Below are 26,358 nucleotides of genomic sequence, written 5' to 3'. Positions count from 1 at the left end.
GAATGGATTGAAACCAACTTTCTAAGAAGTGTGCGCTGTAACCTTCTGGTTGGCACGCCTCGTTTTCTGCGACTTTCTTCCCTCCACGCACGTCACCCGTTGACATCAAATCACATGTAGACACAACTGCAGCGCAACGCACGCACGCTCGAAAAACAAAACCTAACCCCTTGCCTTGCTTGACTGAACTGGCCTTCTGCCTTGCTTCGTGCTGATTTACCCTGTACATACCTTTGTCCTGTCATTGGCAGCGATTTTATGCAAATCTCCTGCCACGTAGGCGTCATATGTGGCACAGGCCAACAAAACCATCTACCCCGTGACATGACAAGACAAGAAACGGGCCATTGCAGCAGAGCAGCGATTCAGTGACGGGTACAGACATGGACACGGACACGGATACTCGCACTCGCTCATGTCATGTCGCCTTACTGTAGGTAGTCCTTGGTCTCACTCACCGGACAGCCCGACTCAAACACACGGAGCACAAGGTAATGGAAGCCCATGCTTCTTTGTACACCGCTCCAGTGTGGTAAATTTAGCATAGGACTGTCTTGTTTCTCAAAAGGGTTGCAGCCTGTGGAGAGCATATGCTGCTTCTGGGCTAGCGACATGTCAACCTTCTCAATCCACCTATATATAGGCGCACCGGTGAACGAACTAGCAGGATTACGGTAGCAAGAAGGGATTGATACATGCATGGATTTGAAGGCATCAGATTCTAGTTATTACTACTGCTAGTATTACTGCTACTACTAATAATAGAGTTTGTATTTAACCTCGCAAGGTAGGTTCATCAAGAGCTGACATGATTATCCCATGTACAGTGTGCAAAGTGCTAGTGCGAGTACGACCAGGTAATGGTAGCTACACATTAATGGGTAGCACAGTTCCCATGTGAGACCCTGTTTCCAAATTACCTACATATGAGATTACATGACGTCTGGGGAAGCCGTCTATTAAAATCTCACCATGTCTGTCACTTGCCTTTTGCTTGATGCAAGATGACGGGGAAACGAAAGTGGTGATACTTAGTAGCAGACACTGCATGGTGTAGTGATGGGTGGCAGCTACTAGAGAAAGTATGTACACAACTCTAATGGCAGATCAATACTATAATTAAAAGTCGAGAGCTTAGAAGTAAGAAAAATTGAGAGCAAATTACGAAAGGAGAAAGTAGAATCTGAGAGCAAGCCGCGATAACAGTTTAACTCAGCCCGGGAATTTGGCAATCGCAGCAGATACCACTTAAGGATCCGGTGATGATATCAATTCTCCCCTCGATGAAGTGCCTGTATCCAGAGTAGCAGATGCTAGAGAAACTCACCGGTAGTAGCAGATACTAGAGAAACTCACCGGTAGTAGTAGATACTAGAGAAGCCTACCGGTAGTAGCAGCTACTAGGGAAATCTACCGAGAGTAGAAGATACTAGAGAAAGCAGCAATCACGAGAAACACAAGGTAGTGTCCGTGACCAGAGCAGTCACAGTACAAGACGCTTGAACCAGATGTAAATTACAGTGGCGTATTGAATTGGAAAATATGGAACTCATTGTTGTCTACCTAGTCGTACCGTATCGTCTGCTTATGTTTCTGGTATAGTAATATGCTGTCTTATTCCTGTCCATGTCCCAAACCACTTGTTCATTGTGATGAAAAGATATATTATACTACCCGACTCTCCCAACGCCTTGCTAAAACTAAAGGAAACAAAACCAAAACAATAAAACAACAACAAAAAAAAAACCCCCCCGAAAAAAACGCAGCTACTGCTGCCAGAGGTCAAAATCCCCCACAAACCCCCCGTTCAACAACATTCCCGCGATTCTCAGCCTTTGGAGGGCCATTTCCCCCACATTGTAGCTCTGGAGGGGGTCGAGCCCCAAAGCAAGACAGACGCCGTTTGTAATGACGTGTACACCGCAGTCGTAGCCGTTGTTCTGTTGAGGGGTCTTCAAAACAACCACCTCCCATGGCTTGGCATGATAGAGATCGCCCAAATAGTCTGACATCCATGCGAGTGCCAAATCGGGGTGAGATGAGCGGTTGTTGAATGAGTCGAGGTGCATCACTTTTCGTTGCTTGGGCTGAATCACCATAAGTGTCCAGTGATAACTTTGGCAAATAGGAATCAGGATCGTGTCCATCAATAAGAGGTTTTTTGGAGTGACGCCCATGCGACGGAGGATGGATTGTGTCTTCTTGCCGCCCGCCTCTTTGACTCGAGGCCAGAAAAATGAATTCATAACAAGGCATTTGCGGCCCTGTTGCTTGTAGTCGGTGATGCCAGCCACCAAGTTGATTTGCTTCTCCAATTCTGCGAGTGCTCCGTTGACGATCTCGTCGTTCAGCCAGGTCTTAGCTGCAACCACTGTGGCGAAATCGTGCCGGCGAAGAGGTGTTCCCTGACATGTTGTGGCCACCACGTCTGTTTCTGAAAGCTCAATCGTATTCACAATCTTCTCTATCCATTGGTCGCTGAGAGGAGCCACCACGGGTTGACGAGGTCCCTTGGCTGTTCTTTCCTTCAACTTTTGCAGGGCCTGGTCTCGCAGGAACCTCTCCTTGGCTAGCTTCTCACGTTGTTGGTCAACCAGGCGAGTTTCTGCTGCCTTTACTTGCAAAGTCTCGACCTCGGCTTTTGATTCGTCGCTGATCTTGAGGGTTTCGAAGGAGGGCAAGGCCATGAGCTCTTCGATTCGTCCGGCAGGATCGGGCTTTGGCGCTGGTGGTGCTACAACTGGTTGCTTCCCTGCGCGAGCTGATCGGTAACGCTGAGCTAAGCCTCTTGCAAGCTCGTTAAGCTCGTCATCGTCGTCAATCCAAGTAATCTTGGGTTCGTCGTCTTCATATCCGTCGTTGAGATCGAATTCTGAAATGCCAAGCTCTTCAAAGATGTCGCCGATGGAAGAAACACTTGGTGACGGTCCTGGCTTTGCCTTATTATAAACCAGGGGTCCGGGCCCAGGCCACATATCCTCCTGGCCGCTAGCTTCCATATCTAGATAATCAAGAAAGTCGGTGTCTTCGTGGGCGTCGAAATATGTGTCCACTGTGGTATTGGACTGTGTGACGTTTTCAGGAGTGTCGGTAATCGTCTCTGTTGGGATAGGTGGTTCTTTGTCGAGGACCTCGGGCCGCCTGACCTTGCGACGTTTGCGAGAAATGCCATCATCGGAATCTTGGGCCTCATAATCTGCAAGAAAATTGGTACAGGCTGTGTGAAGGCGACTTGAGCTTCTGTAGACTGTAGGAGAAAGTTAGTATGGCTAGGCTTGGAAAAGGAAAAGAGAGAAAAGAGGCAGATGGCTTACCAAAGAGCCCAACGCCGGAAATCGCTGCGGATGCTAGCATAAACGCCATAGCAGAGACTTGAATGAACTCTACGATGAAGAGAATATACTGAGAAGACGGTTAGCCAGAAGTTTGTTGAAGAAAGAGAGACCTGAGCCTCACCAGCAGCGAGAAGCTGCGAGGGAGGATGGTGGAGGTCATGGCGAATTTAACTGGGGCAAGTGGCTTAAAAGCAAGATGTATTCAAAGAAAAGCAGAAAGCAGGCAGCACTGATGGTGGGAGCGAAAAAGTCGAAAATAACTTACGGAAGAAAGAAAGAAGAGTCTTGAGGGAGGGAAGGCGATATAAATAACAAAGAAAGAGCGCCCTGCTGATCTGTTCGTGCGCAGAGGACGCGTCGTGCGAATTATGCTTTGCGAAGAGGAAGCATATTAAAAAGGTTGATAAGGCAGAGTTTGTCGGCGGTCGCGTTGTCGCGGAGAGCTGATGACGCTATAGGCACATCGTTGAAGCCCATAGTTAATGGCAGGTGAGTTGCAGGTGAGTCGCCCAGCGGGTGGCGGGTCGTTCAAATCAATTACCCGGCAGAACCTCGGGGCAGCCCTACTTGCTCAGCCGCGCGGAGGAGGCGGTTTTTGATTGGCCAACTTTAACTCGATTGCCGCCTGACAGATCATTGGCGGCGTATCAGTCGCTGCAGCGGCTGCGTCAGGTTCAACTATCGGACCAGGATGCGAATGGAACCCCCATTTATAGTCGAGAAAATTGTCTGCCTCAGGTATTCAGCAACCCAATTTTGGTATTCGTAAATAATGCCAAGTACTCGACGAATACAGCTATAGTAATAAATAAATGCTAAAGATATGTAAGTAAATATAGTAACAGATACCAGAGATATATGGCTATAGTAGTAGATACTAAAGAAATGTTACTATAGTAGCAGATACTAGAGAAATGTTGATATACCAGCACATATTATACAAATATAGCTATACTAGCAACCACTATAGTAATTGGAGATTCACCACCTACTTAGATAAATATTTGAAGTAGTACATACACAGCCTCCTTTCACATCCCGATTCGACAATGCCCAAACTACGCACGCTGATGCTGAATAGTCATTCTAGAGTGCTGAGTAGCTACTCCAATGATCTAGTTCGTGGTAAATACCCAGCTCTCGAGATATCTGCTATTATTACCACTGCTTATCGTTTGGTGTCGGCCTGTGGCAATCAATCTTGGGCGCTGGTGTCTCATTGAAAGGCATGAGAGATGGCACAATTCTATGTATACTTGCTGAAATGGGGAGAAATCAACAAAGTGACTTGAATTGTTATTCACTTTCTGTACTGGAAGAAGGTAGTAGATATAGATGAATTCTATGCATTTATTTGTAAGGACGGGCAGAAAAAGCATGGTTATAATACCGCCGTGGTTACTTGAGACAAATACTAATTCATTCCGGTGGCCAAAATCAGTAGGTATCATATACCCATTATTTGCGCCAGATTATTATTGGCAGAAACAAATCCCACCAGATACGTCGAGATGCCCATATCAATCTAGCACGCTCGCCACGGTATCTGGATATCTACAAACACGCGCGTCTTTGCTATCTCTATTACGCGTCGCTGAATCTCGCCGTGGTACGTGCGCTCCAATCTAACCTTATCTCTGAAAGCCCATTTATGCTTTTCCCTCGATAAGGTTCCCGATGCTATCGCCATCTACAAGATCATCTCATGGAAGAAACTTAATCTATGACTCATTCAATGGCCGCGTATGCAATAGATCGGATGCTTCTGAGATTTCCGTTGCCATGGGAGTTTATCACATTCAAATAAAGTACAAAGGTTCAAGTTAGAGGGTTCAAGATATATTCATTAAACACGTAAGCTATATCCAGCAGCTTCTGTAAGAGACGCAGGTGCTACACATGATAATATGTCCAGTAGTACCGTAAAAATTGTAAAATGACAGGTGCAAGATGTAAAGTAAATGAATGCCAGTACCGCTTCTATTCCCGCGCGAGCACGCCAAAGACTCTAGGCAGCGCTTCCGAACTTCTTGGTGCAAAATGCTGAAAAGTAGGCGTTGAGGGCGTCAATAGTGCCTGTGCCTTCCACTAGAGATGCTACCATGCCGACGTAGCCGTCTGGTCGAACAACAACCACGCCGCCCTTCTCTTCGTCAAGACCCATCTTTGCGTGCGCCGATGCCTGTGCATCAGGTACACGGCGGTCCCATCTGTCGTCCGCATAGACGTGGTCGCGATAACGGGCCAAAGCGCCAGGAGCGTCTCTTGGGATCTCGATACGATGTCTCTTGGCGGCGAAAATGGTACACAGCGTGAAGAACATGCTATGAGGGTTATGCTTCTCGTGATGCGAGACTTGATCGACATCCGGTCGAGTGTATGCCGAATAGAATGAATCGGCGCTAGCCAGGTTGTTTGCGAGGTCGCGGATAGCGGCACGGTTCTTGACTGGCTCTCCGGCGAAGATGAAGATGCGGAACGACCCGTTGAGCGGTATCTCTTGCTCCAAGTGTACCACGTTGGCATCGACAACTCTCGTCACGTCCGCAATTACGAACAAGCGTCCAGACTGCAACTTTGTGCCACTTGGCTGCATGAGAGATGACTGCGCTGGGTGATTCGGAGACCAATTTAATGCGTTAGGCTGATACGAGACGCCGTAGCCGCTGGTGAATTCGCAGGATTCTTTGAACGTCCTGATAAAGGCATTGTCGGCATCTAGGTCTGCATCTGGTATCGTCTCTGAGGCGGCCTGAACCTCAGAAGCGGCGGGTGGCCGCTGAGAGAAGAGCTTCGCATATCGGTTGTCAAAGTCTAGTAGTGATTCTGCCACTGCTTTTCGCTCAGACTCGTATGTCTTGAGAATGGCTCGGTCTGCGAGGCCGCCCTCCACGGCATGGATCTTCCAAGCCAAGTTTAGCGCATCCAAAAAGGCAGTGTTCATTCCCTGACCTGCTTTGGGCTGAATTTACATTCTTAGTTCCTGAATGATGCATACTAAGGGGTAATATGGGAGTCACTTACACTGTGGGTGTGACAGGCGTCGCCGCCCAAGAAAACTCGCTCATCCAGGGTATATTTATCAGAGATTCCCTGGCCAATAGGGTAGACAGAATACCATTCCACATGCTCCCACTCAATCGAGTACGGCTGTAGAATCTTCTTGGCGGAAGCTTGTACCTCTGCTTCAGTGGCTGTCTTTCTTGGACTCCAGTCGGCATCCGTGGAAGACGCGATCTGGATGTAGAGGCGAACCATGTTGTCCTCACGAGGGATGACCATGATGGAACCATGCTGGCTGCGTATCGTACACTTCATCTACAGTGAGGGTTAGCATTTTAAGTTAGGAAGAGAGGGGAATTAAGGGATGGAAGGGCTGACCTTGATATCAGGGAAATCGGTCTTGACCACACCGTCCATTACACCCCAGACATACGCGATCGGATCTTTATGCGTAAATCCGATGTTCAGCTGCTGTCTGACAAAGGATCTTGCGCCCTCGCCTCCAAAGAGGTACTTTGCGAACACAGTCTCCTTTTCCGCACCGTCGACGTGTTCCAGTTCAACTTGGACGGGATACTCATATGTCTGAGGGCTGCGAGACTGGAAGCCGGTGATTGTCCAGGGGCGCTGGATCTTGGTGCCGTTCTTCTCAAGGTCTGCGATGAAGGCCCTCTCGATGTGGCCTTGATGTAGCAGCGTGGTGAAGGGATAGCGGGCGTCGATAAAGTTGGGGCAGCTGGCCCAGGTCCCTGTCCTGGCAATACCCTTGCTGGATTCTGAAGGGTCCCAGAATGCGACTTCATAGACACGAGCGGGCTTATGGGCCATGATGGCAGACTTCAGCCCCATGTTCCGCAGCAGGTCGAGAGAGCGAGGCTGGATGCCATCAGCCCGACCAGTCGCCGTAGGCTCTGGTCTGTTATCGATGTGCTTTATGCGGTAGCCCCATCGAGACAGACATGTAGAGAGCATCAATCCCACAGGTCCGGCACCCACAATCACTGTCGTCGCAATCGAATTAGTACATTGAGCCGCGTGGCTGCTGGGGGGTTTCTCGGTATGATCGTACCGACGTCATAGTTTTGAGACGCATCTTGACACACAAGAGCGGGAGACATGGCTCTCCTCGGCGATGGAACAAGCGCAAGACAAGGCGAAAGCACGGAGACGCTGGTACACGAGGGCTCAGATGGAGAGCAAATGGACGAGGATTGATGTGTAAGCCAAACCAAAATGGAATATGGAATAGGTAATCAAGATGGCACGTAATGAGACCGAGATCAGCAGGTGTAGATGCAGGATGAGTAGTAGAAGATATAAACAACTGTGAATTCAGAAACAGAAGCGCAAGTCCAGCATCCAAGTGCCGAGGAGGCAAAAAGGGAAACTATGTTCCGTCCATGATAACATTATCGGGACTCGACACGGGAGTCTGATTCCAGGCCGAATCCGTGAGGGGGCCGCTGGACTGGTTGACTGGTTTGTTCATGGGAAGAGGTGGGAAGTGGGAAGCGGCACTAAAATCACGGCAAAGGATTCGGGAGTAGAGCGGAGAAGCGCGGTTCCAAGAGCTAAGGTAAGGTAAATGATGTCGGGTGGTCTGCTGTACGGGTACCTCATACATGTACATGGGACCATCAGCGCCGCAGGCCAAGAGCCGCCATTCGGTGCCGCAAAGTCTTTCCCGGCTAGTACTAGTGACTTCGGTCCGGGGGGAGGATTTTGCGGAGCAAGCTGGAGATGGCATACAAATAGAATATTCATGTAATCTATTGATCTGTTCTGTTCTAGTAAGGTGGTATTAGTACGAGTATGAATACGTGAAATAGAATAAAAAGCAGCCAATAAACGGGACTGTATTGATAATCACTGCCTTGATCGAGATGTATTTCCCGGTAATGTATGTCTTAATAAGTCATGGGCTCTACTTTACTCATACTCTGCAGCCGTAAAGGGCAAATACGACGACATCAACGCCCTAATTCGGACGAAATGATTCCGGTACCTTACCATGAGCTGTATACACATATGTTACGGAATAAAATAAACATTTCCTTATCACTTATTCCGTGATAATAATCCTACTTGGGCAAATAAACGCAGTCATACATTGGCACCTGTGCAAAGTACCCCCAAGAAAGGAAATACATACACCAATCCAATGGCGGACTTCCGCGGCAAGTCTCCAGAACCGCCCGGGAAGACATCACGGTAGGTGGCATGTGGGGTCTTTCTCGACGCCTCCCGTTTAGTCTGGCCGGAGATAGAATGGATTTAGTTTAGTTTAATGTAGCTCTCTGGTTGTAGGGCAACAATGTTTAGTATTTTGCTTGAGCACCGCCCCAATGATCTGGCTGATCCAGCTTCCCGAGATGAGCGTGGGGTTCACATCGTCACTTGTATAAAGTATCGGGGCAAGGTGTTACTGGATGCTATCTAGGCATGTACAGTACGAAATAGACATCTCTCAGGTTGTTATTGTTAGAAAGACGTTGCTTTGCCAGATACATCAACACAATTGTACAGCATATGCACAGCCTTCTTTATAATAGTACCTGATAATATGCATCTTATTCACGCAAACGGTATCAACATTCGGTGCAGCACCGGGGCATCGGATCCAGGCACATCCAATCTGCCAGCATGGGCAGATATCAAAGGAGGCAGGCTTTCCGAATCGACTGCCGCTCGTCAGATAGTGGGGGCGAGCCGGCTCAACGACACTCTCCGTGCAAGGGGGGGAGGGAAAGCCATGGAGCAGGCTTGGGGGGGCCACGGGCATCTTTACGGATTCCTCCGTTGGTGATAGCTGCAGTTCGTTTTTGGTTGGGATCAGGAGCTGGGGGCCCCCGCAGGTCAAACTCCACCGTGGCAAAGATGCCTAGGTATTTGTATTGGTAGGCAAAGCAGAGTAGGGCCATCGGCATCTACGCTGGCTGGTAGGTTATGTTGGACTGGCTTTGCATAGGTATTAAACTCAAACTCCGCATCATCCGTAGTGCACTTGTCATGTCCTCTGCTTGTCGGTTTGGCTTGATTTGATACGAAAAGGGATGTGCCTGCAGAGCATCCCGCTTATTATTTTAAAGTTTCTATGTAATACAATGACAAGCGTCAGCGAAGAAGCTCATTGCAACACCTGACTCAGAGATGGCAACGGGGAAAAGGTTCTCATATAACGAAGTATTGGTTAGTTAGTTAGCCAACAGCAAAACACCGGCCCATGGCAATGGCGCACGGCAAGTCGAAAAGTTTCAAGGGTTGTCCTCCTCAGTCGTATCTCCGTCGGGATTGTTCGTCACTCTTTTCAAGATCCATTCATGGGCTTCCTCGGCGTGCGCTTGCATCATGTGGTTAAGCCCAATCATCTTGCTGCGCACGACCGTTCCGAAGCGCCTCTTGTGGACTTTTCGTGTCAAGTCGGGGTCGGACCAGCAGGCGTGGTCTCCCGCCACGTAGACGCGCGAGTTTTCCTTGTACCAAGACGAGAGTTCGTTGTCAACGTCAGACTTGACGGGCCTCAGGTTGCCAGTCACAAAGTTGACAATTCCCGCAATCTTGTCTTTGCAGTCTGCAGACAGTCTAGATCAGCAGGTATGGCCTACAAGTTAGGCGTAGCTTCGCTTACCTCTGTTTATCAAGAGAACTTTAACTCCAAGGTATGCATTGCCGACGCCAAGCAAGACAATTTCGTTGGTTTCGTAAAGCTGGAGAAAGTTATCCCAGAGATAGCAAATTAGCGACAAGATTTGCTCCTGGATCTCCTTCTCGTTAAATTCAGGGGTGAAAGCATCAATGTCCTATGTTTGGCATTAGATTAACCGGTGAAGCGGTAAGAGTCAGAAACAGAGCCAAAAGTGCCTACCTCTTCATGGGTAACATAAGCTGGAACATTGATATCCATGACACCAAAGTTCTGGCCGACGGCCCACCCAATGTATTCCATTACCCCGTCAACCTGCGCAGTCAGCTCAATATTATGATCGTTTATGCACGTATGTGATGCGTAACTCACCACCCATGTATTATGAGCATCTACAGTAGTTTCTGCCACATCCACTTGGGCTAGTAATTGAGGCCTGTGACAAAATTGAGTAACCTGCTGAGACGAAAAGGGGCAAAGCGGCTATACGTACGGATCATGTAGAATAACAAGAATCTTTTGTGCATCGTGTAGGTTTGGTGTGACTAGCACTTGATTCTCAAATGATTTTGAGATGAGCTCTCGCTGTATGTAGAGCGGAATCATGCCGTATTTTGACTGCATAACTTGGCGCTGCGCGTTTCTGATGACATCATGAAGCCTGTCTGCATTGAGAGACTGAACATCAGGCACGTCGACGATTCCGGGCCGCATGCATTCCCAGTAAGGGGCCTGATATGCTTGCACTTTCGCTAATGTTCTGGCTGCCTCTTTGTTAATCTTGGGGAGAGCAAGCTTTGGCGGCGGTTCTCCCATCAAAGTTCTTGCAACGGCTACCGCAGAGCTTGAAATTGCCTGGAGGTTATAGCCGCCTTCTAGGCAGACGGCAACTTTACCGTCCGCGAGAGACATGAGCATGTGCGTCATGTGGGCGTAGCAAGCAGGTGTAACGAAGCAGCCGCCCAACTCATCTCCGTCTGCAGCGTCGAAGCCTGCTGATATGACCACTAGATCCGGATTGAACTCCTTTGCGATGGGCATCACAATCTTTTGGAATGCCGCCATGTATTCGCCGTCACCCATGCCCTGGTCATGCCAGCCAATGTTGATGTTCTTTCCCAATCCTTGTCCTGTGCCGCAGTGCTCTATACCGCCATCAGGAGTCATGGGATTCGGTGGTTTGCCAGGGTAAAACTGTCCATTTTGGTAGACATGGATGGATACGTAGAGGACGTTGGGATCCTGATAAAAGATGTTTTGGGTGCCGTTGCCATGGTGGACGTCCCAGTCCAAGATGAGGACTTTGCGGCATTGGTCTGGATAGTCTTGCTGGCACACCCTGATTGCCACAGGAACGTTGTTGAAGAAGCAAAATCCCATGGGTTGATCAAACTCAGCGTGGTGCCCAGGAGGTCGGATAACAGCAAAAGCGTTTTTAACTTGTCCAGTAACCACGCTTTTGCAGGTTTCAATGGCACCACCAACGGACAAAAGGGCAGCGGGGTAAGACATGCTCCCGACATAGAGAGATTCGCGGCCCTGGTCGAATTGCCTTGTCAATGAACGAAGCTCAGCCGTACTGATTGTGTCCAAATTTTCCACCCAAGCAAGGTGCTCAGGGGAATGTGCTAGGCAAATCTCTTCCCGAGTGGCAGGCCGAGCTGGAATCCTCCACATGTACTTGGTTGGACAGTCCTTCATAATTCTTGGTAGCTCTGATTCTGGGCCCGTATAGACAAGCCCCATTCTTTTGAAGGCCTTGAATATTTCGTGGATCCGCCGGGGATCTTCAGGATGGTGGGTATTTGGACTGAAGTCGGCATTCATGTGAAGCTTCATTCGATCATCGTAACAGCAGCCTGTGGGGAGCAAACCACGGCGCACCTGTAGCTTGGCAATGGTGTCCTCTATAACGCTTGGCTCACTATCCTCATGATATATGCTATTATCTGAGGCAGTGTCGTCGTCGTTCATTTGCGTTCCCCTTCCATGACCATTTAGGCTGGTCATGTCGGTGTCCCCCATTACATGGTCTTCAGATTCCTCCATGGCTACATTTCCAGCCATGATATACCCAATAGTAGAGGGTAGTGAGTATATCGCACGAAATGACGGAGCTGGACTCCCCAGGCCTCAGGCCGCCGTATCAACCTTGACTTTTGGCTATGCTTTTTCTCTTGGCAAGTTGAAGGCAGTTTGTAAATCTAATGCAGCATTAGCATTGCTCAGGCCATGGGTTGACGAAAGATGAAACTGCCACAGTTATGAATTGTATAGAGAAAGAAGGAAGAAAGAAAAGAAGAAGACTATGCGCAACGCTCAGGCATAGGAGAAGGGTGGATAAACGCGTAGGAAGAGTCTCTGAGAGGAAGAGGCAATATCCGGAGAGTAATGCCAGGATAGTAGAACAGAATATCGGTGCAAGCCAGAAAAGAAGCCCCCCCCCCCATAAGTAAAGTGATAACACCAATATGAAGTGTGAAGCCCAAAGTGAAAATGAATGCAAACGTGAAGGCATCGCCATCCGCCGAACTCACCTCCAACCCCAGCCACTCCCTTCTCACAGCAAATCGTAGAAAATTGCAGACGAGGGAGCGAGATGCCAGCGATATCCTCAAATAGCGTATACACGAGAAGAGTCGCCTCGTATGGCCCTCGGGGGCTGACCGGGGGCCGTCAAATTAGGTAACCTGGAGAAGTGCAGGATAGAGATAGAATAGAGGCTGAACTTAAGGGATGCACTGGTTCATTAGTGAAGTGACGCTGCACTGGGCTTAAGAACTGGCGCTTGGACTTTTTAGCCCTTGCTGCAGCCACTAGTTGCGGCGATGGTGGCTGGTGCGTAACATGAGCATAAGAGAAACCAGAAATCAGCAAACCAAACCAACGTCCAATCGATGTCCTTTGTCTTTGTCCCGCTTTCATATGGGCCTTTGTTCTTTGAGATTGTTTGCTTTCTTTTCCGGGTTGTGATTGGTAAAAGAAAGACGCGACAACGAGAATCCTGCGCAATACGTATTAGAGCATACACGGGAGCCTGATCTCACACATTCAAGGCGGCAACGCTCTCTCGCATGTGTAATGATTGGCAACGATTGAATGTATAACCACAATCCATTAATATATAAAAAATCCAACAGTCTAAATTATTGATCTGGCAAGGAAATTGCCTCAGCGCGTACTGGACGCGTTTGTGAAATTAACTGCGAGACGAAAGACTGCCGTGCCATGTAATCCATTTTATGCGCCGCCTGTGATAAATACAAATCAAAGTCTTGGGAATCCCCGCCATCATTCTCATCAACTTTCACACCATCTATGCAAACAGGGTTGTCTTATCCAGCTCGTTCTTAGCAGGTCGGTTGCCGTTGGACAGGAGGCCCAGATCATCCTTCTTTGACACGCGGCCAACTGCCTGCTCCACTCTGCCGTTGTGCCTGGCGGCCTTTGCCCTCCGAATATCAGCTCTGATCTGGTTGGGAGAGACGAATTCTCTGTTCTCGTATATAATTGGTCCACCGAATGAGCCCTCCTGTATCACCAGGGGCGTGAGAACGAATCTAGGTCCGATTTCGACGAGGTTGATGTCCGTGTTGGATTTTCCAACCGTGGGTTCTTCCTCGCCATCCTTCAATTTGCTCTGCTCGACCTCGCTGATCTGGTAGTTTCGAATCCAAATCTTGCCATCTGCAATGCTGAAGCCCATGACATGGTCGATAAATGGCTTGGACTTTCGCGCGCCTTGCGGAACGCCAAATGTGTGAAGGAATAATTCCTTCATGACGCGGAAATGCGGCTGGGACTCGAAAGTGGCATCGAATGAAAGGATTGGTCTTGAGCCCTTCAAGCAGTTTCCAGTGAAGTGCAATTCCTCCATCGTGTGCACTGCAACAGAGCCGTTAGTACGAGATGTCGCCCCAGGGAACCAAATCGGTCGCAAAACACTCACAGTTTTGCAGGTGAAATTTAACTGTCGGGCCATTGGGCACCTTGCTCATCCATACATATAAATCTTTGCCCTTTCTCGCCTCGAAAAACAAAACATTGTTGCAGTTGTACAGTTCGGCCAGTTCGTTGAGCTCGCCGAGTCTGGATTTCGAGTCGAACTTGGCATCCTTTCGGCCGTGAGGGAGCAGAGAGGCAAGATCGTTCAAGAGGTGACGATGTCTGTTGATTAAAGTCAGCAAAAGTCACGACAATCATCAAGCCCCTCGCCGCAAGACTTGCCTGTAGGTGACACCTCGGCTGGACAAGATCAGCACCCTCTGCTTGTTTTTCTTGACGCCATTGGTCGACGATTCGTTCTTCTCGCTGCCGCCCTTGGACAGAGACTTGTATACGGCCGCCATCTTGTAGAGTAGGGGATTGCTTAAGCAGTTGGGAATGGGCGTACAGAATAGTTTGCGACTGCTAGAAAATTTAGAGGAGCGCAATGCGATAAGCAGTCGAAATTCTTATCGGAAAAATCATGAATGTGGGTCGCTCGATAGCCAGTCCAGGCACGGCTTAGCGTCGGTTGGATCATGGTGGGGGATTCTCGCTGAGCTCGGTTCGGTAGGCAGGAATTTGGGGGCCTTAAAGGGCGGGAAGCAATTCTGCGGAGCGTACCGCATACCACTGTTAGAGACAAGGTGGTTTCATCACCGCCAATCTTGGGCTTCGGATTGATGGGATATATCTTACCTAGGAATATAAATGCAAAGCAACAAGGACTTGTAGCTTAGGACTAGGAAATTTGAGGAGACGATGCTGCCAGGTTTGAAAAACCGAATCATTTCATTAAGAGGTCATTTAGCTACGTAAGATGAGGCTTCGTAGCCGTCACCGGATAGATCAGCCCAGAAACCCCCATCGCGACAAACAGAAACAGCAGAAAGTCAAAAGTGTCTGCGCCCTTCTAAATTGAGAAACAAAAAGAAGCATCAGGCCTCCTCCTCATTTCCTCGACACAGTGTCGAAGTCTTTCGGTATGCGACGTACATTTTCGAAACATGCGACTTAAAATATTTCCCATTTCCCCACATGTCTTTGGCATCATCATAACTAACTTAGCAGCACTTGCCGCCCTTGGAAGCCTCATCGTCGGCTGCCTTGCTGAGTGAGATATTAGTGCCGGCACCAATGGTGGCTTGGGCACCATCACCGCTGTCGAGAGCCTTGCTAGATACGATTCGGTAGATCTCTGTATGGAGGATTGTGTTAGTCCTGAAAGTAGCAGGGGAACGATGGAAGGACAGATCGCACCAGTAAGGATGTTCTGGAAGGCAAGTTCAACGTTGCTGGCGTCGAGGGCGGACGTCTCGATGAAAGAAAGATGGTTCTCGCCTGCAGGTCACATTGGTCAGTATAACGCCATTTGTTTCTTGGACCGCGAGACGAACTAGCAAAGCCCTTGGCCTCATCCGTAGGCACAGCCCTCAGGTGTCTCAAATCGCTCTTGTTGCCAACCAGCATGATGACAATGTTCGCATCGGCATGGTCCCGAAGCTCCTTCAGCCATCTCGTGACGTTCTCGTAGGTTTGGTGCTTGCTGATGTCATAGACGAGGAGGGCGCCGACTGCACCACGGTAGTATGCGGAAGTAATGGCACGGTAACGCTCCTGACCGGCTGTATCCCAAATCTGCGCCTTGATGGTCTTGGAGTCGACCTGGATCGATCTAGTGGCGAACTCGACACCGATAGTTGACTTGGAGTCGAGGTTGAATTCGTTGCGAGTGAATCGGCTGAGAAGATTGGACTTTCCGACTCCAGAGTCACCAATCAAGACAACTAGCAGACTCGGGGTTAGTATGCACGCGGCCACGGAGCAGATTGGCGGCGTTGGCCATCCACGGAAGAAGGGAGAGCGGCACCTTTGAAGAGGAACTAGTGGGGGTTGAAGCATCGCCGTTAGCGTTCCGCCAGGTGTTCATTTCGTTGCAGTGCTGGAAGGGGGCGGAACCTACATCATATTCGTCGTTGGCCATGGTAGCAGCAGAACGAGTCGATGCGCGCAGGTGAGTGAAGGTGGTTTGATGCTGTGCAGACAAGGAAAGCTGTGACGCTGAGATGTGTGGTTGTGGTTGTGGATGTGGAGGGGAAGAAGTGGCTGCGCGGCTCTGACGATTGGTAGTTGGGTTGCTAAGTCAGTCAGTCAGTCACCTGTGCTGCGCTACGCTGTGCTGTGCTGGGCGTGCTGGGAATTTGAACTCAGGAGGCATTGCAGGCAACGAGGAATGCATTTCCCGCAGCCTGACAGAGACTTGCCGGCGACTGCACGCTGCCCTAGACACTGCATGAATCAACATGTACCTTTGAGGTACCGGCTTGGGCTCCTTCGTTAGCCTGTGAATGGCCGTTAGCACAACAGGTAGTGCCCTCTGCTACACCAAAGAAATGCCCTTTGGGTGCTGAGGAACCCACCAACAGGAGAGCCGTATGGAGACTCCGGACCCTCATCTCTTTAGCACCCAAAGGACCATGATAACACTTTACTCCCCCCTTTTTTGTCTCTCCTAATTGAGGGCGGTACGTGTACTTGTGAGGTACTCGTACCTATTGATTGGTGGCACTTATAGGGCTGCCTAATGCCGTGTATCACCATCTCAGATGCCTACCACAGCACGAAGCACTACTTACTAGGCAGATAGATTCCATGTTAGTAGCTGGAGATGAGCAGCTCAAGATATTGAGCCCAAACAAACACAACGCCCAAGCGTCGGCGGAAACTACTTGATTAGAGCCTTACTAGGAGAGTGCATGTGGGGTTAAGGGTTCAAGTTAATAATCCACTGGCCACAGAGCTCACGTAAGGTGATTTGCATGTGGGTTGATGCTGTGCTGTTTTGTTTTAGCAAGCTCGTGCTCGTGCTCGGGCTCGTGCAGCTGCTTAGCTAGCAAACAACAACATCACTGCAGCTTGTAGCCATCAGATGGGCCTGTAGTGCCGCCCAGGGCATGCTTTGGACTCATTTCAAGGTTGGCACAGCAATTAACACTTCTAAACCATCCTGGCAGCGGTAGTCATGGTTTCTGCCGCGACATCTGTGCGCAGGTGCAATCACGTGAATTCAATTGCATCCAGGCCGTTTGCAAACAATTCCAAGCTGGCAGGACAACCAGCTATCACCACTATTCACCTGGAAACGTCGTCTCTATGAAACATCATCATTGGCGATGGCGTCTGGAGGAGATTCTGACGATGAGATTTCAATCACGTCCACCGATGATGAGAACGGTGATGAGCTGTTCGTCGACAAGGTCCTGGCGGAAAGGCTCGTTAACGGAGAGCCCCGCTGTCTGATCCAATGGAAAGATCTGCCCATAGAAGAAGCAACCTGGGAGCCCAGAGAAAACGTAACAGATGAGCTCATGGGAATCTGGGAGAAGAATAAGGCAGACCAAAGAAATGGACTGGTGCCAAAGTTCAGACTTAAGGAGTGGAAAGATGCATTCACGAAGAGCTACGAGTCGAAGCTTGCTCGACACAATCTTCGCAACATCGTGCGCGCAAGACGCGGCTATCCCACGACGACAATGATGCCAATGTATGGGTTTCTGCAATTACTCAGCGATTATCCGGATGAAGAAGAGGAAGAGGCCGGTCAGGCTGGTTCAAGCCCTGCACAAATGGGCGTGCAGCAAAGCCTATTAGAGAACCCGCCCGCTTCTCATACAAATCAGTCCGCGATAATCCCAGAAACTTCTTCGGCAATATTGATTGAAGATTCTCCTTCTCCCCAAGAAACTATACAGGAGGGGCTTTTCGGAACACCTGCGCCTGATGAGACCAGGACGGCCAGCCCACCAGAGAAATTAGCCGTGAACCCCCTGGCCCCGTTAAAGTCAGCATTAAAGAGTGCCGAGACCACGACGCGAGCTTCTGTGAGGTTCATTCTTCCGCCCGAGGAAACTTCTCATGAGGTGCCGAGGAGACACATTCCATCAAATCCGGTGACGGCAGCAAGATCAACAGGGTACGCAAATGTCTTCGCTGGCGGTCGTACTCGCAAGGGGCGAGGAACCTTGAGCGAAGCAGCGGCAAACCCAGAAGTCAACCCTAAATTCTTAAATTCGCGACTCAGAAGGAAGATAGAGTTACAACGTCGAGATAGAGAAGGGATCAAGGCGCCAACAAGTCAGCCTTCTGAACTGATCTCTCTTGATCATAACAACCCACAACTTATGCCATCAGCTAATGGCTCTAAAGATGATGATCAAACCAACGGGAAACGCAGATCTCCAACAAAGGGTGTTGCTCACTGGGAAGATGAACCGATGGATATAGACCCAAGCGATAGTCTATTTGTGTCTGATCAGACTCCTTCACCGGCCCCAGATGTCTCAGACGACGAAATGACCCAGCCAGACACTGATGTTTCCGAAGAGCAGCCAGAATATCAAGCAGTGAGCAAAACCGTGCAACTAGGTCCCGAAAAGCCAAATACTGTTACTCTCTCTTTTGATGGGATACCCCAAGAAAGAGGCCTCGCTTGGGCAGACCAGTTTCGTTCAGATGAGCGACTCGTCTTCACACATACTTGCAATTCTCGGGATCTCTTCTGCCAGACAGGTTTGAACGGCGGCCTATCAGTGGTACAATTATGCGAAGGCACTGTGGTATCATATACGGAGCTTAACGCCCTCAAAAGCTTGGCGAGCAATCTAAGACTCGGGTCTCTGGGATTGCTAAGTTGTAGCGAAAACTTCTGCGTATACATGTTCTTCCCTGAAAATACCGATGGTCAAGCAACACAAGACTGCGATGACATAGTCCTCAAATACCATATTTTCAAGCCAGTTGATTCCCTAACTCCATCCATGCTGGCCTCCACTTCACAGCTGATGGTGCCAGGCAAGAGCGACAAAGGTTCAGTATTTTGGTCAAGACCTTTGAATGAAATCTTCGGCCAGAAATATGAGCAGCTACTCCCCATTCACGCAAGAGACGGCGAGAAGCACAACTTCTACTTGGCCTTCCCCCATCGTGCCGAACAAGAAGCCTTCCTGTTAACTGGGTGGTTGCGAGATAACCGGAGCGACTGCGATATTCGGGTCAGTTACGCAGGAGGTTCTTGGTCTAGTTTCATAAAACTGCCCAATGGAGTTGTCATTATTCATGAAGACATGCTTTGGGCAATACGAAAGATCCCCAGATTGAACGACCTTTTACATGGGCGCAGAACACACTTTACGTTTTGGATCTTCAGCCGCTCTCTTTTGCCCGTTCATCCACTAGGTTCTGAGGGCTCGGCAGCGTCCCCCCTGGGCGATATCCGCCTTTACCGTGTGTTTGACCCTGGGGCAGCCTTCTTGATCACGCCTAGCTTCTTAGTCTCGGAGCCAGAGCATGCATACTCGTTTTTGAAGTGGTTCTGGAATAATTACGTCAAAACTTTCGACGTGAGCCGACCCAGGAAGTTGGTTCTGTGCGCAAAGATTGACGAATGGATGAACAACCTATACCTGGAGCAGACGGCGAGGAGACGCAAGCATCCGGTTAACGCTTCAGAGGAGGAACTCAGCGCCAAGGGTATATCCGACAAGGCAATAGAATGCCGATGGAAGTCTTTCAAACTCATCCAACAGCTTATTGCAGATGCTCCCAACGGAAATTCTAGAAGTATTATCCTCGCGCCCGAAGCAATAGATGGTAACGATGAGCAAAGCTTGGTCAATTGGTTCGGCGAGTGGTCTACCTTGAATATAGAACAGTACCGAAGATATACTGTCATAGGCTGTGGCTGGCAAACCGAAACACGGCGCTCAAGAACGCTTCAGGCACCAATTTACGAAGACGACGTCGTGAACGATCCGGACGAGGCACTGTCAGGGGTCCCAAGCCAACCTGAACCGTTGTCGCCTCCGTCTGGGCCACGAGCAGCTAAAGACGACGAAAGCACGTACATAAAAAACCGACTGTTTGAAATGATAGAGGACTTCAAACGAGGGTTATACACGCCCGTGAAATTGTACCAGTACCCCGTGGGATATTCGACGTCAGATGTTGGTTTCCGGCTGGGAGACATCAAACAAAGATATTATACATATGAACAGTGGTTTGAATATCACTGGAGAGTGTTTAACATCTCCTTCAGAGGGCCACTCAATACATACGGAGGGCTGTTTTACACCTTTGACGAGCAGCAAGCTTCGTCGCGTACATTTCACAATGTCCAACGATCCCCGTGGGCTGCTCTAATCCGTCCGGTCAACCCACATATGCGGCCTTGGAAGAATTTAGAGCTGTTTATATGGGACATTAACTATTTAGAAAGCAGCAGGAAAGGCAAAACTTTTTACTATGCCGATCTCCCCGAAGGCCAGCAACGCTTGATAGATCACATACAAGAAAGGGCACGAGATAAGCTCCCGCTTGAAAAGGTCTGGGTGGGCGCTGTCGGGGCTAGGCCCAGTGGTGCATCTGCTCTGGACGTCACAATACAATGGCTTGATAGCGTTTTGACGATGGTGAAAGACTGGATACCTGCACCAGCCTACGAAATATCCAATAGGGGATGGAGTCTTGTCACGCCTGAGAGGTCGTCAGAAGATCGGGAGCACCGCAGCGCCCCCAGGAGAAATGAAGACGACATGAAGGGGAACTTGCAGCCAGGAGACGACGCACCAACAACCCGAAAGAGAATCTTCCATCCACCGCAGGGTCACGGCCAATATAAATATACGAAATGTCGAAATCGGCTGCACCAGGCGGCACGACAGTTCGACCCTAAGCTGGAAGGGAAGAGCTTCGAGTATCTCTTTAAGCCAACGATAGACTGGTACACCGAGCAATGCGAAGAGGGCCGGGGGTTTGAACATATCAAGGTAATGGCATGGAAAGACGTTTTCCAAGTTTACAAAATCGAGGAGTTTTTGCAGAAACGAGGCTGATGGGCTGTCTCGTTCTTGCGTATTGGGGGAATCGTTCGTTTGAACTGTTTCGACTTCATTGGGAGGGTGCATCAGCTCCGTCATGAGGATATCTGGACATGAACATATAATGGCATTTCATCTTTTCTCTCTCTCTTTTCACTCTTCCAATCTTCATTGTGGATTTATATGTATGGACGGCAAGGAGCCAGTAAGAGAGCACATTCTATAACAAAGGCCAATATAGGGCACGGATCATGAGTGTATACAAATTGTAATTAGTACTATACATGGGAAATAATATCATCAGTCTACCCCAAATCATAGCTATACGTCCTTTCGCCAGTTTAAATGCCCAACAACTAAGCAGTAAAAACACAATGCGCGCTTGAATCTGTCTTTCACCTAGCAGAGGTAGGGAAAGTCCGCGCGCTCAAAAGAACACCCTTTATTCTTCGGATGTTATCCCTTACTTTCCGGATTTCGTCTTCCGAGTCCTTCTTCTTCCTCTTGTCAAAGTTTCCGAATAATTCGGCATGGTGTCCGTATGTCATGTTGTCGAGATCGTCGCGGAAGACATCCAGCAGTACCTTAATATCCTGGGACTCGTTGCTCTGCTTCCTAAAGTCGTCCGTAAGTCCCTTCAGCGACTTTGCCAATTTCGAAAGACGATCTGCTTGGACCTTTGACTGCGCCTCGTCTTTCCCCTTGGGAGTCGAGGATGAAGGGCTGTTGGGGAAAGACGTCTGGGTGCCGACATCGCGGTGAAACATTTCAGATGGGTCTTCGGATTCAGTCGCCTCCGAGGCGGTGTTTCCGGAGCTCTTGTACGAAGGAACGACAGAGACGGTGTTTTCGAGCTGGGTAAGGATGGAATCCAGTCGGTTTGCGGTGGTCTCGTGTAAATCGATTCGCGCGTTTGTCAATTTCTCAACCATTGGCTCAACGGCGAACTTGCTCGCGCCATATAGAAGCGCCGACAGGCCGCCAAAGGCATAGAGGGTATTGAGGAGCCCGTCGGTCGTGACCAAGGGGGGTGTGCGCTGGGGCTTGGTGAGGAACTCGGGATATGTCACCACGGGAGGCCGATCGCTGCCTGCGAGGATGGGTTTCGGCGGTTCGGGAGCGGCGGGTGGTTGTGGTTTCTGTGCAAATGATTTTTCGAGCACTTGCAATGCTTTCTGGTTGGACTCCTATCACTGATGTTAGTCTGATGGCGAAATGAAGCGCCCCGATAGGGATGTGTTTACATACATCTGATGGTGTTGAATCCTTCGCTGATGATGGCGCCTCTTCTAACCCACCAAGGAGATGCTCGATATCTTCATCCTCTACGCCTTTGGACTTGAGAAAGTCGATCTTGGTATCTCGGGGAGCTGTCTTGACAGCATCATCGTCCAGAAACCGTCGCGCAACTTCTAGCTTGTCTGTATCGCTATTTTGTTGCGGCTGTGATGCATCCGCGGCGGCATTATCTGCATTATCGCTGGGCGCGCTCAGCTGCCACTTGGGCACGCCTTCGGGTGATGATTTGCCTTCTGAGTCGTCCATTTGTGCTGTTATTGGAATTTCACATATCTTCGTAGGGGAAGCATGTCAGCTGAAGCGAGATGGCCATCGATAACATTCACCCCCGGACGTCGGTTGGCCGGGTAAGATCCGGCTTTGTCACAGGCCTCGGCACATGCAAGACGCGGCGCGCTCTAGTGGATATGTCAATGACTAAGATTGTGAGCCAATAAAAGCTCGAGCTGTACGAATTATCTACCAAGTTCAGCCTTCAAGTTCATCCCTGGGCATGTACCTCTGGAGAATCTCACACAGAAACATTCTACCTATCATCTGCCACCAGCATCGCCAATTCTTAACATATACTACGTACTATTATTCTCTAGTTAAAATAATTATATAACACAAATAATCACTGTTTTTATGAGACAAGGGTAATATCAAATCTAGTTGCGACTTTGCAGCGCAGCCATACTGTTTGTTGGTTCCGCGCTACCCTAAGGTGACCTTGGAGTTGACGGGGGTAGATAATGGAGAATAAATCCGCGACTTTGTATGGATGAAGAGTAGCGAACAGAAGCGAGCCACTCCAATTGACAGTGCGTAGAGCTGCATACTCCCCAATGGAAGTTCATTCCCGACATAAAAGCAATAGATGCTTCAAATCGTAGATACTTGCCTATAATAATGTACAGAGCACTAACAAAAAGACGCTGAGAAAGTCACAAAAGTGGGCCCAAGGGGTCATCAAACTCTCACCCATCAGCTGCTCTCAACACCAAAAATTAACATGCGATTGAGATACAACCGTTGAATAAGAGCCGTAGCCGCTAAGCAACGCCTACAGACATTCAACTGCGCCGTTTGTTTTGGCTTACGACCCTTGGATTCCGGGCTTATTTCTTTTTTCTCCCTCTCTCCGCGCTTCGGCCATCACCAACACGTCTCTTAAATTTTTTTAGACATCACGTCGAAACTTACCCTGCCTTGATCGCAGCGACGCTCAACAGTCATCGAATTATCTCGCTTGGATCCCTGATAGCTCGGCGCTCACTCTAGGCATCGACTACCTGTACCGGTGCTAACACCACTGGTTCAACACGGTACTTCTAGCCTCTGGAACAGTGATAGATCAAGTCCTGCGCGCTGATCCCGGCATACCTGTTCTCGCATACGCCTGCAGCACGCGTATCGTGATTGCACAGCTTGGGTCCAATAAGAACAGCAACACGAATAGCCATTATTGGCTGCACTCGCCGGTAAAGGTACAAACAAGGTAAGACAATTGGAAGCTTCCCACGCAGTTTCTTTTCGTTTGTTTGCCTGCCCGATATGTATCTCGGCGGATGTGATGCATCATGACCCGGCCGGCTGCGCTGTCTCTGTCGCCATCGTTTCGGGGCTCTCCCTGCTGCTGTACCAACCCTGCTCTTCATTTTTGTTTTTCTATTCGTCACTCTGGATGAGACTTTGTCCATCATCATTGGCGTCTGTGGCCCAAGTACCATTAACAAAGACTGCAAGTGCAGCATCCCAATCATTACATAACAATTGGCGAGTGCTCAATGCTGGGATCTACCTCTCAAGTGCTGAGGTTGGACGGTTAGTGTTTTGTCGTGGCCAATTCATTGGCGTGGAGTATAAAATGCCTACACCTGGCTGCTTCATTGGACCAGCGCCCAAGTCTCAATATCCATCAAAGGCAGGGTTGGGTGGCGCGAAATGCAGGCAGAGCTTCAAGACCCCATCCGCGGCAGAGTTGCTGTTTTAGGGGCTGGGATCAGCCTGTCATGTTGTGGAAATTGCCTGAGCAATTGCTCGTGTCCGTACAAAAACCCAGTTGCGCGGCCTTGCTTTAGTGGCTAGACCGAGCTTATCCCAACTACATGCCACATGTGCACATCGCTCAAGCGACATTGAACCCTTACAAACCGCCGTCGCCATTGCCACTGATCTGGCTCCTGTTACCAAAAGCCCGCGCGCAACACAAGAACCATAGACCCGGCATTATCCAAACACATCAAGCAACTGCGAGTGCAGTCGGCCTATCATGTCCTCACGTCCGCGGCGTTCGGCCGCTGCAAAGGCCAAAGAAGTGATTTCCGTCCACGCCAGATGGGCTGACACAAGCGAAAAGGAAGACTCAGATATCAAAATGTCATCGCGACGGACGGGACGTGCCGGTGGCGCATCGGCCTCGCGCGATACAGCTTCATCGCCAGAAGAGACGCATCTTAGCGTTACAGTCAAGCTCCCCAACAGTAGGTCTACCAGGGGAGGCAATCGCCGGGCCGACCCATTTGAGGGCGGCGAGATTGTGCACGGGAAGCGCAATCGTGGCGCGAAAAAGAGCTATGTGATAGATTCAAGCCCTGATGACGAAGAAGAGGAGGAAGAGGAGGAACTAGTAGTAGTAGAAGATGACGACGAGGATGACGAGGAGGAAGATGACGACGATGAAGAGGATACGAGAGCAGACGAGGATGACGAAATGGAAGAGCTTGGCGACGAAGACGCTGAAGGTGAAGACGAAATGGAAGTTGATGCCGAGGGCGAAGAAGATGCAGATGGCGATATTGACATGGCCCCGAAGCCTGTTGGCCGCCCCTCAGCAAAGAATTCGAGGATTACCAAGTCGAGACCCACGGTGAAGGTCACCTCATCCAGGGTGAATCGGGATGAAGATGAAGATGAAGACGAGGAAGATGAGGATGATGACGACGAGCTTAGCGATCCGGCAGACAGCGACATAGGCGATGATACCATTGTTTATGGCAACCAGGACATGGAAGATGAGGATGCCGAAGGAGAAGAAATCGAAGTTGCTGGAGATGAGGAGGAGGTTGAGGAGGACGATGAAATTGCCATGCAACAAGAGGCCAATGGCGATTCGGAGCTCGATAGCGAAGAAGGCAGCCGGGCTGAAACGCCAGACCTCGCCAAAATGACCAAAAGACAGAGGGCCCGATTTGAGGATATACCTCAAGAATTTATGAAATTGCCTGATGGTGAGTGTATCTCTGCGCATCTGCACGTCTTCATGAGATGCGACATGCGATTTGATTGGTTATTCAAGACCACGTCTCTGACCCTCTATTGCAGAAATCCAAGTCAAGAAAGTATTTACGGCGGAAGAATTATCCATGCGTCGTCAAGAAATGGCTAGACGGCGACGCAACCTCAGTGAGAAGCGCAATGAAGAAGTCAAGGTGAGTAGTACTCTTATGGGGGTTGAGACCCCTCGTATACCCGTCAGATTGCTAATACCGTCACTACAGATGGAGACCATCAACAAGCTTCTCAAGAAGCAGGCCCCAAAGATCAATCGTAAAGCAGCCGCCGCCGACGCACAGGATCAGGACTCGCAAAAAGCCAACCCTGTTTTCATTCGCTGGGTTAGCAACAAGAGCGGCAACCGAGTTGCCGTTCCAGAGGAGATCATTGAAGGGCCTGCCGGTGCCTTGTTTGGAGACAAGGGCAAGCCATCATTGGGGAAGCCAGTAGTGGAAGTGGCCTAAATCAGGCCACAATGCGCCTATGGGATCAGATAATAATAAGAGGATATTTCTGGCGCTGTTGATACTATGAGGACAACAGGACTGGGAAGAAGGCAAAGGATGGGCGTACGGGCAAAGGGGCATGACTAGGATCTATAAAGCTGTATAACATATCCGTAATGCAGACGGTAATTGAGCGAATTATAATTTGATGTAGCCTGTTTCCCTAAAGCACTGCCTAGTAACTGTATCTCGTGTGAATGGGGCGTGTCTGGGATTGTCGTGAAGGCAGGTTAATTCTGCCATTGGAAGCTGCTGACATTGGAATAGTATTCTTGCCCATACTGGTATATGTGTCGATATCGTTATTGACATGCAATTAAGATAGTAGCCTGCTGTTTGATGGGATTTTAATTTCTGCAAACTGCTACTGTATCGACGGTATTAGAGTCAAGGGATGATGGTTACATGTATGTGGGACGGCATATAATGTTTTATTCGCCAGTATATATTGCTAT

General features: G+C 49.4%; 8 protein-coding genes across 8 annotated transcripts; 2 read left to right on the top strand and 6 right to left on the bottom strand.

The window, feature by feature from the left end:
- Positions 1-1,522: 1,522 nt before the first annotated feature.
- V8C40DRAFT_256737 (uncharacterized protein) lies at positions 1,523-4,003 on the bottom strand. The gene is made up of 3 exons (XM_083218324.1): positions 3,601-4,003; positions 3,315-3,402; positions 1,523-3,247 (listed from the first exon to the last, which is right to left on the bottom strand). Exons 2-3 carry the CDS (start codon positions 3,361-3,363, stop codon positions 1,767-1,769), a joined length of 1,530 nt encoding a protein of 509 aa, XP_083068536.1. The 5' UTR covers positions 3,364-3,402; positions 3,601-4,003; the 3' UTR covers positions 1,523-1,766.
- A 1,159-nt stretch (positions 4,004-5,162) lies between these two features.
- On the bottom strand, positions 5,163-7,828 carry V8C40DRAFT_256733 (FAD binding domain-containing protein). Its single transcript, XM_083218323.1, has 4 exons — positions 7,408-7,828; positions 6,717-7,339; positions 6,360-6,653; positions 5,163-6,297 (listed from the first exon to the last, which is right to left on the bottom strand). The coding sequence occupies exons 1-4, from the start codon at positions 7,454-7,456 to the stop codon at positions 5,344-5,346; spliced, it is 1,920 nt and encodes a 639-aa protein (XP_083068535.1). The 5' UTR covers positions 7,457-7,828; the 3' UTR covers positions 5,163-5,343.
- Positions 7,829-9,356: 1,528 nt separating this feature from the next.
- On the bottom strand, positions 9,357-12,519 carry V8C40DRAFT_119229 (histone deacetylase HDA1). The gene is made up of 6 exons (XM_083210913.1): position 12,519; positions 10,475-12,185; positions 10,354-10,417; positions 10,204-10,296; positions 9,967-10,138; positions 9,357-9,909 (listed from the first exon to the last, which is right to left on the bottom strand). The coding sequence occupies exons 2-6, from the start codon at positions 12,046-12,048 to the stop codon at positions 9,593-9,595; spliced, it is 2,220 nt and encodes a 739-aa protein (XP_083068534.1). The 5' UTR covers positions 12,049-12,185; position 12,519; the 3' UTR covers positions 9,357-9,592.
- A 544-nt stretch (positions 12,520-13,063) lies between these two features.
- Positions 13,064-14,660, bottom strand: V8C40DRAFT_256729 (ribosome biogenesis protein BRX1). The gene is made up of 3 exons (XM_083218322.1): positions 14,209-14,660; positions 13,931-14,148; positions 13,064-13,866 (listed from the first exon to the last, which is right to left on the bottom strand). Exons 1-3 carry the CDS (start codon positions 14,328-14,330, stop codon positions 13,298-13,300), a joined length of 909 nt encoding a protein of 302 aa, XP_083068533.1. The 5' UTR covers positions 14,331-14,660; the 3' UTR covers positions 13,064-13,297.
- Positions 14,605-15,949, bottom strand: V8C40DRAFT_283339 (ras family-domain-containing protein; the record flags this gene model as incomplete). The annotated part of the gene is made up of 5 exons (XM_083221929.1): positions 14,605-15,163; positions 15,226-15,306; positions 15,363-15,752; positions 15,836-15,848; positions 15,929-15,949. 5 exons carry the CDS (start codon positions 15,947-15,949, stop codon positions 15,030-15,032), a joined length of 639 nt encoding a protein of 212 aa, XP_083068532.1. The 3' UTR covers positions 14,605-15,029.
- A 653-nt stretch (positions 15,950-16,602) lies between these two features.
- On the top strand, positions 16,603-21,142 carry V8C40DRAFT_256720 (uncharacterized protein). Its single transcript, XM_083218321.1, has one exon. It carries the CDS (start codon positions 17,139-17,141, stop codon positions 20,853-20,855), a length of 3,717 nt encoding a protein of 1,238 aa, XP_083068531.1. The 5' UTR covers positions 16,603-17,138; the 3' UTR covers positions 20,856-21,142.
- V8C40DRAFT_119075 (peroxisomal membrane anchor protein conserved region-domain-containing protein) lies at positions 21,088-22,512 on the bottom strand. Its single transcript, XM_083210912.1, has 2 exons — positions 22,089-22,512; positions 21,088-22,027 (listed from the first exon to the last, which is right to left on the bottom strand). The coding sequence occupies exons 1-2, from the start codon at positions 22,383-22,385 to the stop codon at positions 21,236-21,238; spliced, it is 1,089 nt and encodes a 362-aa protein (XP_083068530.1). The 5' UTR covers positions 22,386-22,512; the 3' UTR covers positions 21,088-21,235.
- A 1,311-nt stretch (positions 22,513-23,823) lies between these two features.
- Positions 23,824-26,058, top strand: V8C40DRAFT_256716 (PAPA-1-like conserved region-domain-containing protein). Its single transcript, XM_083218320.1, has 3 exons — positions 23,824-25,351; positions 25,446-25,552; positions 25,622-26,058. Exons 1-3 carry the CDS (start codon positions 24,394-24,396, stop codon positions 25,859-25,861), a joined length of 1,305 nt encoding a protein of 434 aa, XP_083068529.1. The 5' UTR covers positions 23,824-24,393; the 3' UTR covers positions 25,862-26,058.
- The last annotated feature ends 300 nt before the right edge of the window (positions 26,059-26,358 follow it).

Source organism: Trichoderma camerunense, assembly GCF_050948025.1.
Source record: "Trichoderma camerunense strain CBS 138272 chromosome Unknown V8C40scaffold_22, whole genome shotgun sequence".
In the NCBI taxonomy this organism is placed as follows: domain Eukaryota; kingdom Fungi; phylum Ascomycota; class Sordariomycetes; order Hypocreales; family Hypocreaceae; genus Trichoderma; species Trichoderma camerunense.
This window is presented reverse-complemented; position numbering and strand designations above follow the sequence as displayed.

Coding starts and splice junctions, on each gene's coding strand:
- V8C40DRAFT_256737 (XM_083218324.1), bottom strand. CDS start 3,363: ATGGCGTTTATGCTAGCATCCGCAGCGATTTCCGGCGTTGGGCTCTTT. Junction 3,248..3,314: donor TTCCGGCGTTGGGCTCTTTG/GTAAGCCATCTG, acceptor TTTCTCCTACAG/TCTACAGAAGCTCAAGTCGC.
- V8C40DRAFT_256733 (XM_083218323.1), bottom strand. CDS start 7,456: ATGTCTCCCGCTCTTGTGTGTCAAGATGCGTCTCAAAACTATGACGTC. Junction 7,340..7,407: donor GTCTCAAAACTATGACGTCG/GTACGATCATAC, acceptor TTGCGACGACAG/TGATTGTGGGTGCCGGACCT. Junction 6,654..6,716: donor CCGATTTCCCTGATATCAAG/GTCAGCCCTTCC, acceptor CCCTCACTGTAG/ATGAAGTGTACGATACGCAG.
- V8C40DRAFT_119229 (XM_083210913.1), bottom strand. CDS start 12,048: ATGGCTGGAAATGTAGCCATGGAGGAATCTGAAGACCATGTAATGGGG. Junction 10,297..10,353: donor ATGCTCATAATACATGGGTG/GTGAGTTACGCA, acceptor CTGACTGCGCAG/GTTGACGGGGTAATGGAATA. Junction 10,139..10,203: donor CTTATGTTACCCATGAAGAG/GTAGGCACTTTT, acceptor TGCCAAACATAG/GACATTGATGCTTTCACCCC.
- V8C40DRAFT_256729 (XM_083218322.1), bottom strand. CDS start 14,330: ATGGCGGCCGTATACAAGTCTCTGTCCAAGGGCGGCAGCGAGAAGAAC. Junction 14,149..14,208: donor AGCCGAGGTGTCACCTACAG/GCAAGTCTTGCG, acceptor TTTAATCAACAG/ACATCGTCACCTCTTGAACG. Junction 13,867..13,930: donor TAAATTTCACCTGCAAAACT/GTGAGTGTTTTG, acceptor GCTCTGTTGCAG/TGCACACGATGGAGGAATTG.
- V8C40DRAFT_256720 (XM_083218321.1), top strand. CDS start 17,139: ATGGCGTCTGGAGGAGATTCTGACGATGAGATTTCAATCACGTCCACC.
- V8C40DRAFT_119075 (XM_083210912.1), bottom strand. CDS start 22,385: ATGGACGACTCAGAAGGCAAATCATCACCCGAAGGCGTGCCCAAGTGG. Junction 22,028..22,088: donor AGGATTCAACACCATCAGAT/GTATGTAAACAC, acceptor CATCAGTGATAG/GAGTCCAACCAGAAAGCATT.
- V8C40DRAFT_256716 (XM_083218320.1), top strand. CDS start 24,394: ATGTCCTCACGTCCGCGGCGTTCGGCCGCTGCAAAGGCCAAAGAAGTG. Junction 25,352..25,445: donor ATTTATGAAATTGCCTGATG/GTGAGTGTATCT, acceptor CCTCTATTGCAG/AAATCCAAGTCAAGAAAGTA. Junction 25,553..25,621: donor AGCGCAATGAAGAAGTCAAG/GTGAGTAGTACT, acceptor CCGTCACTACAG/ATGGAGACCATCAACAAGCT.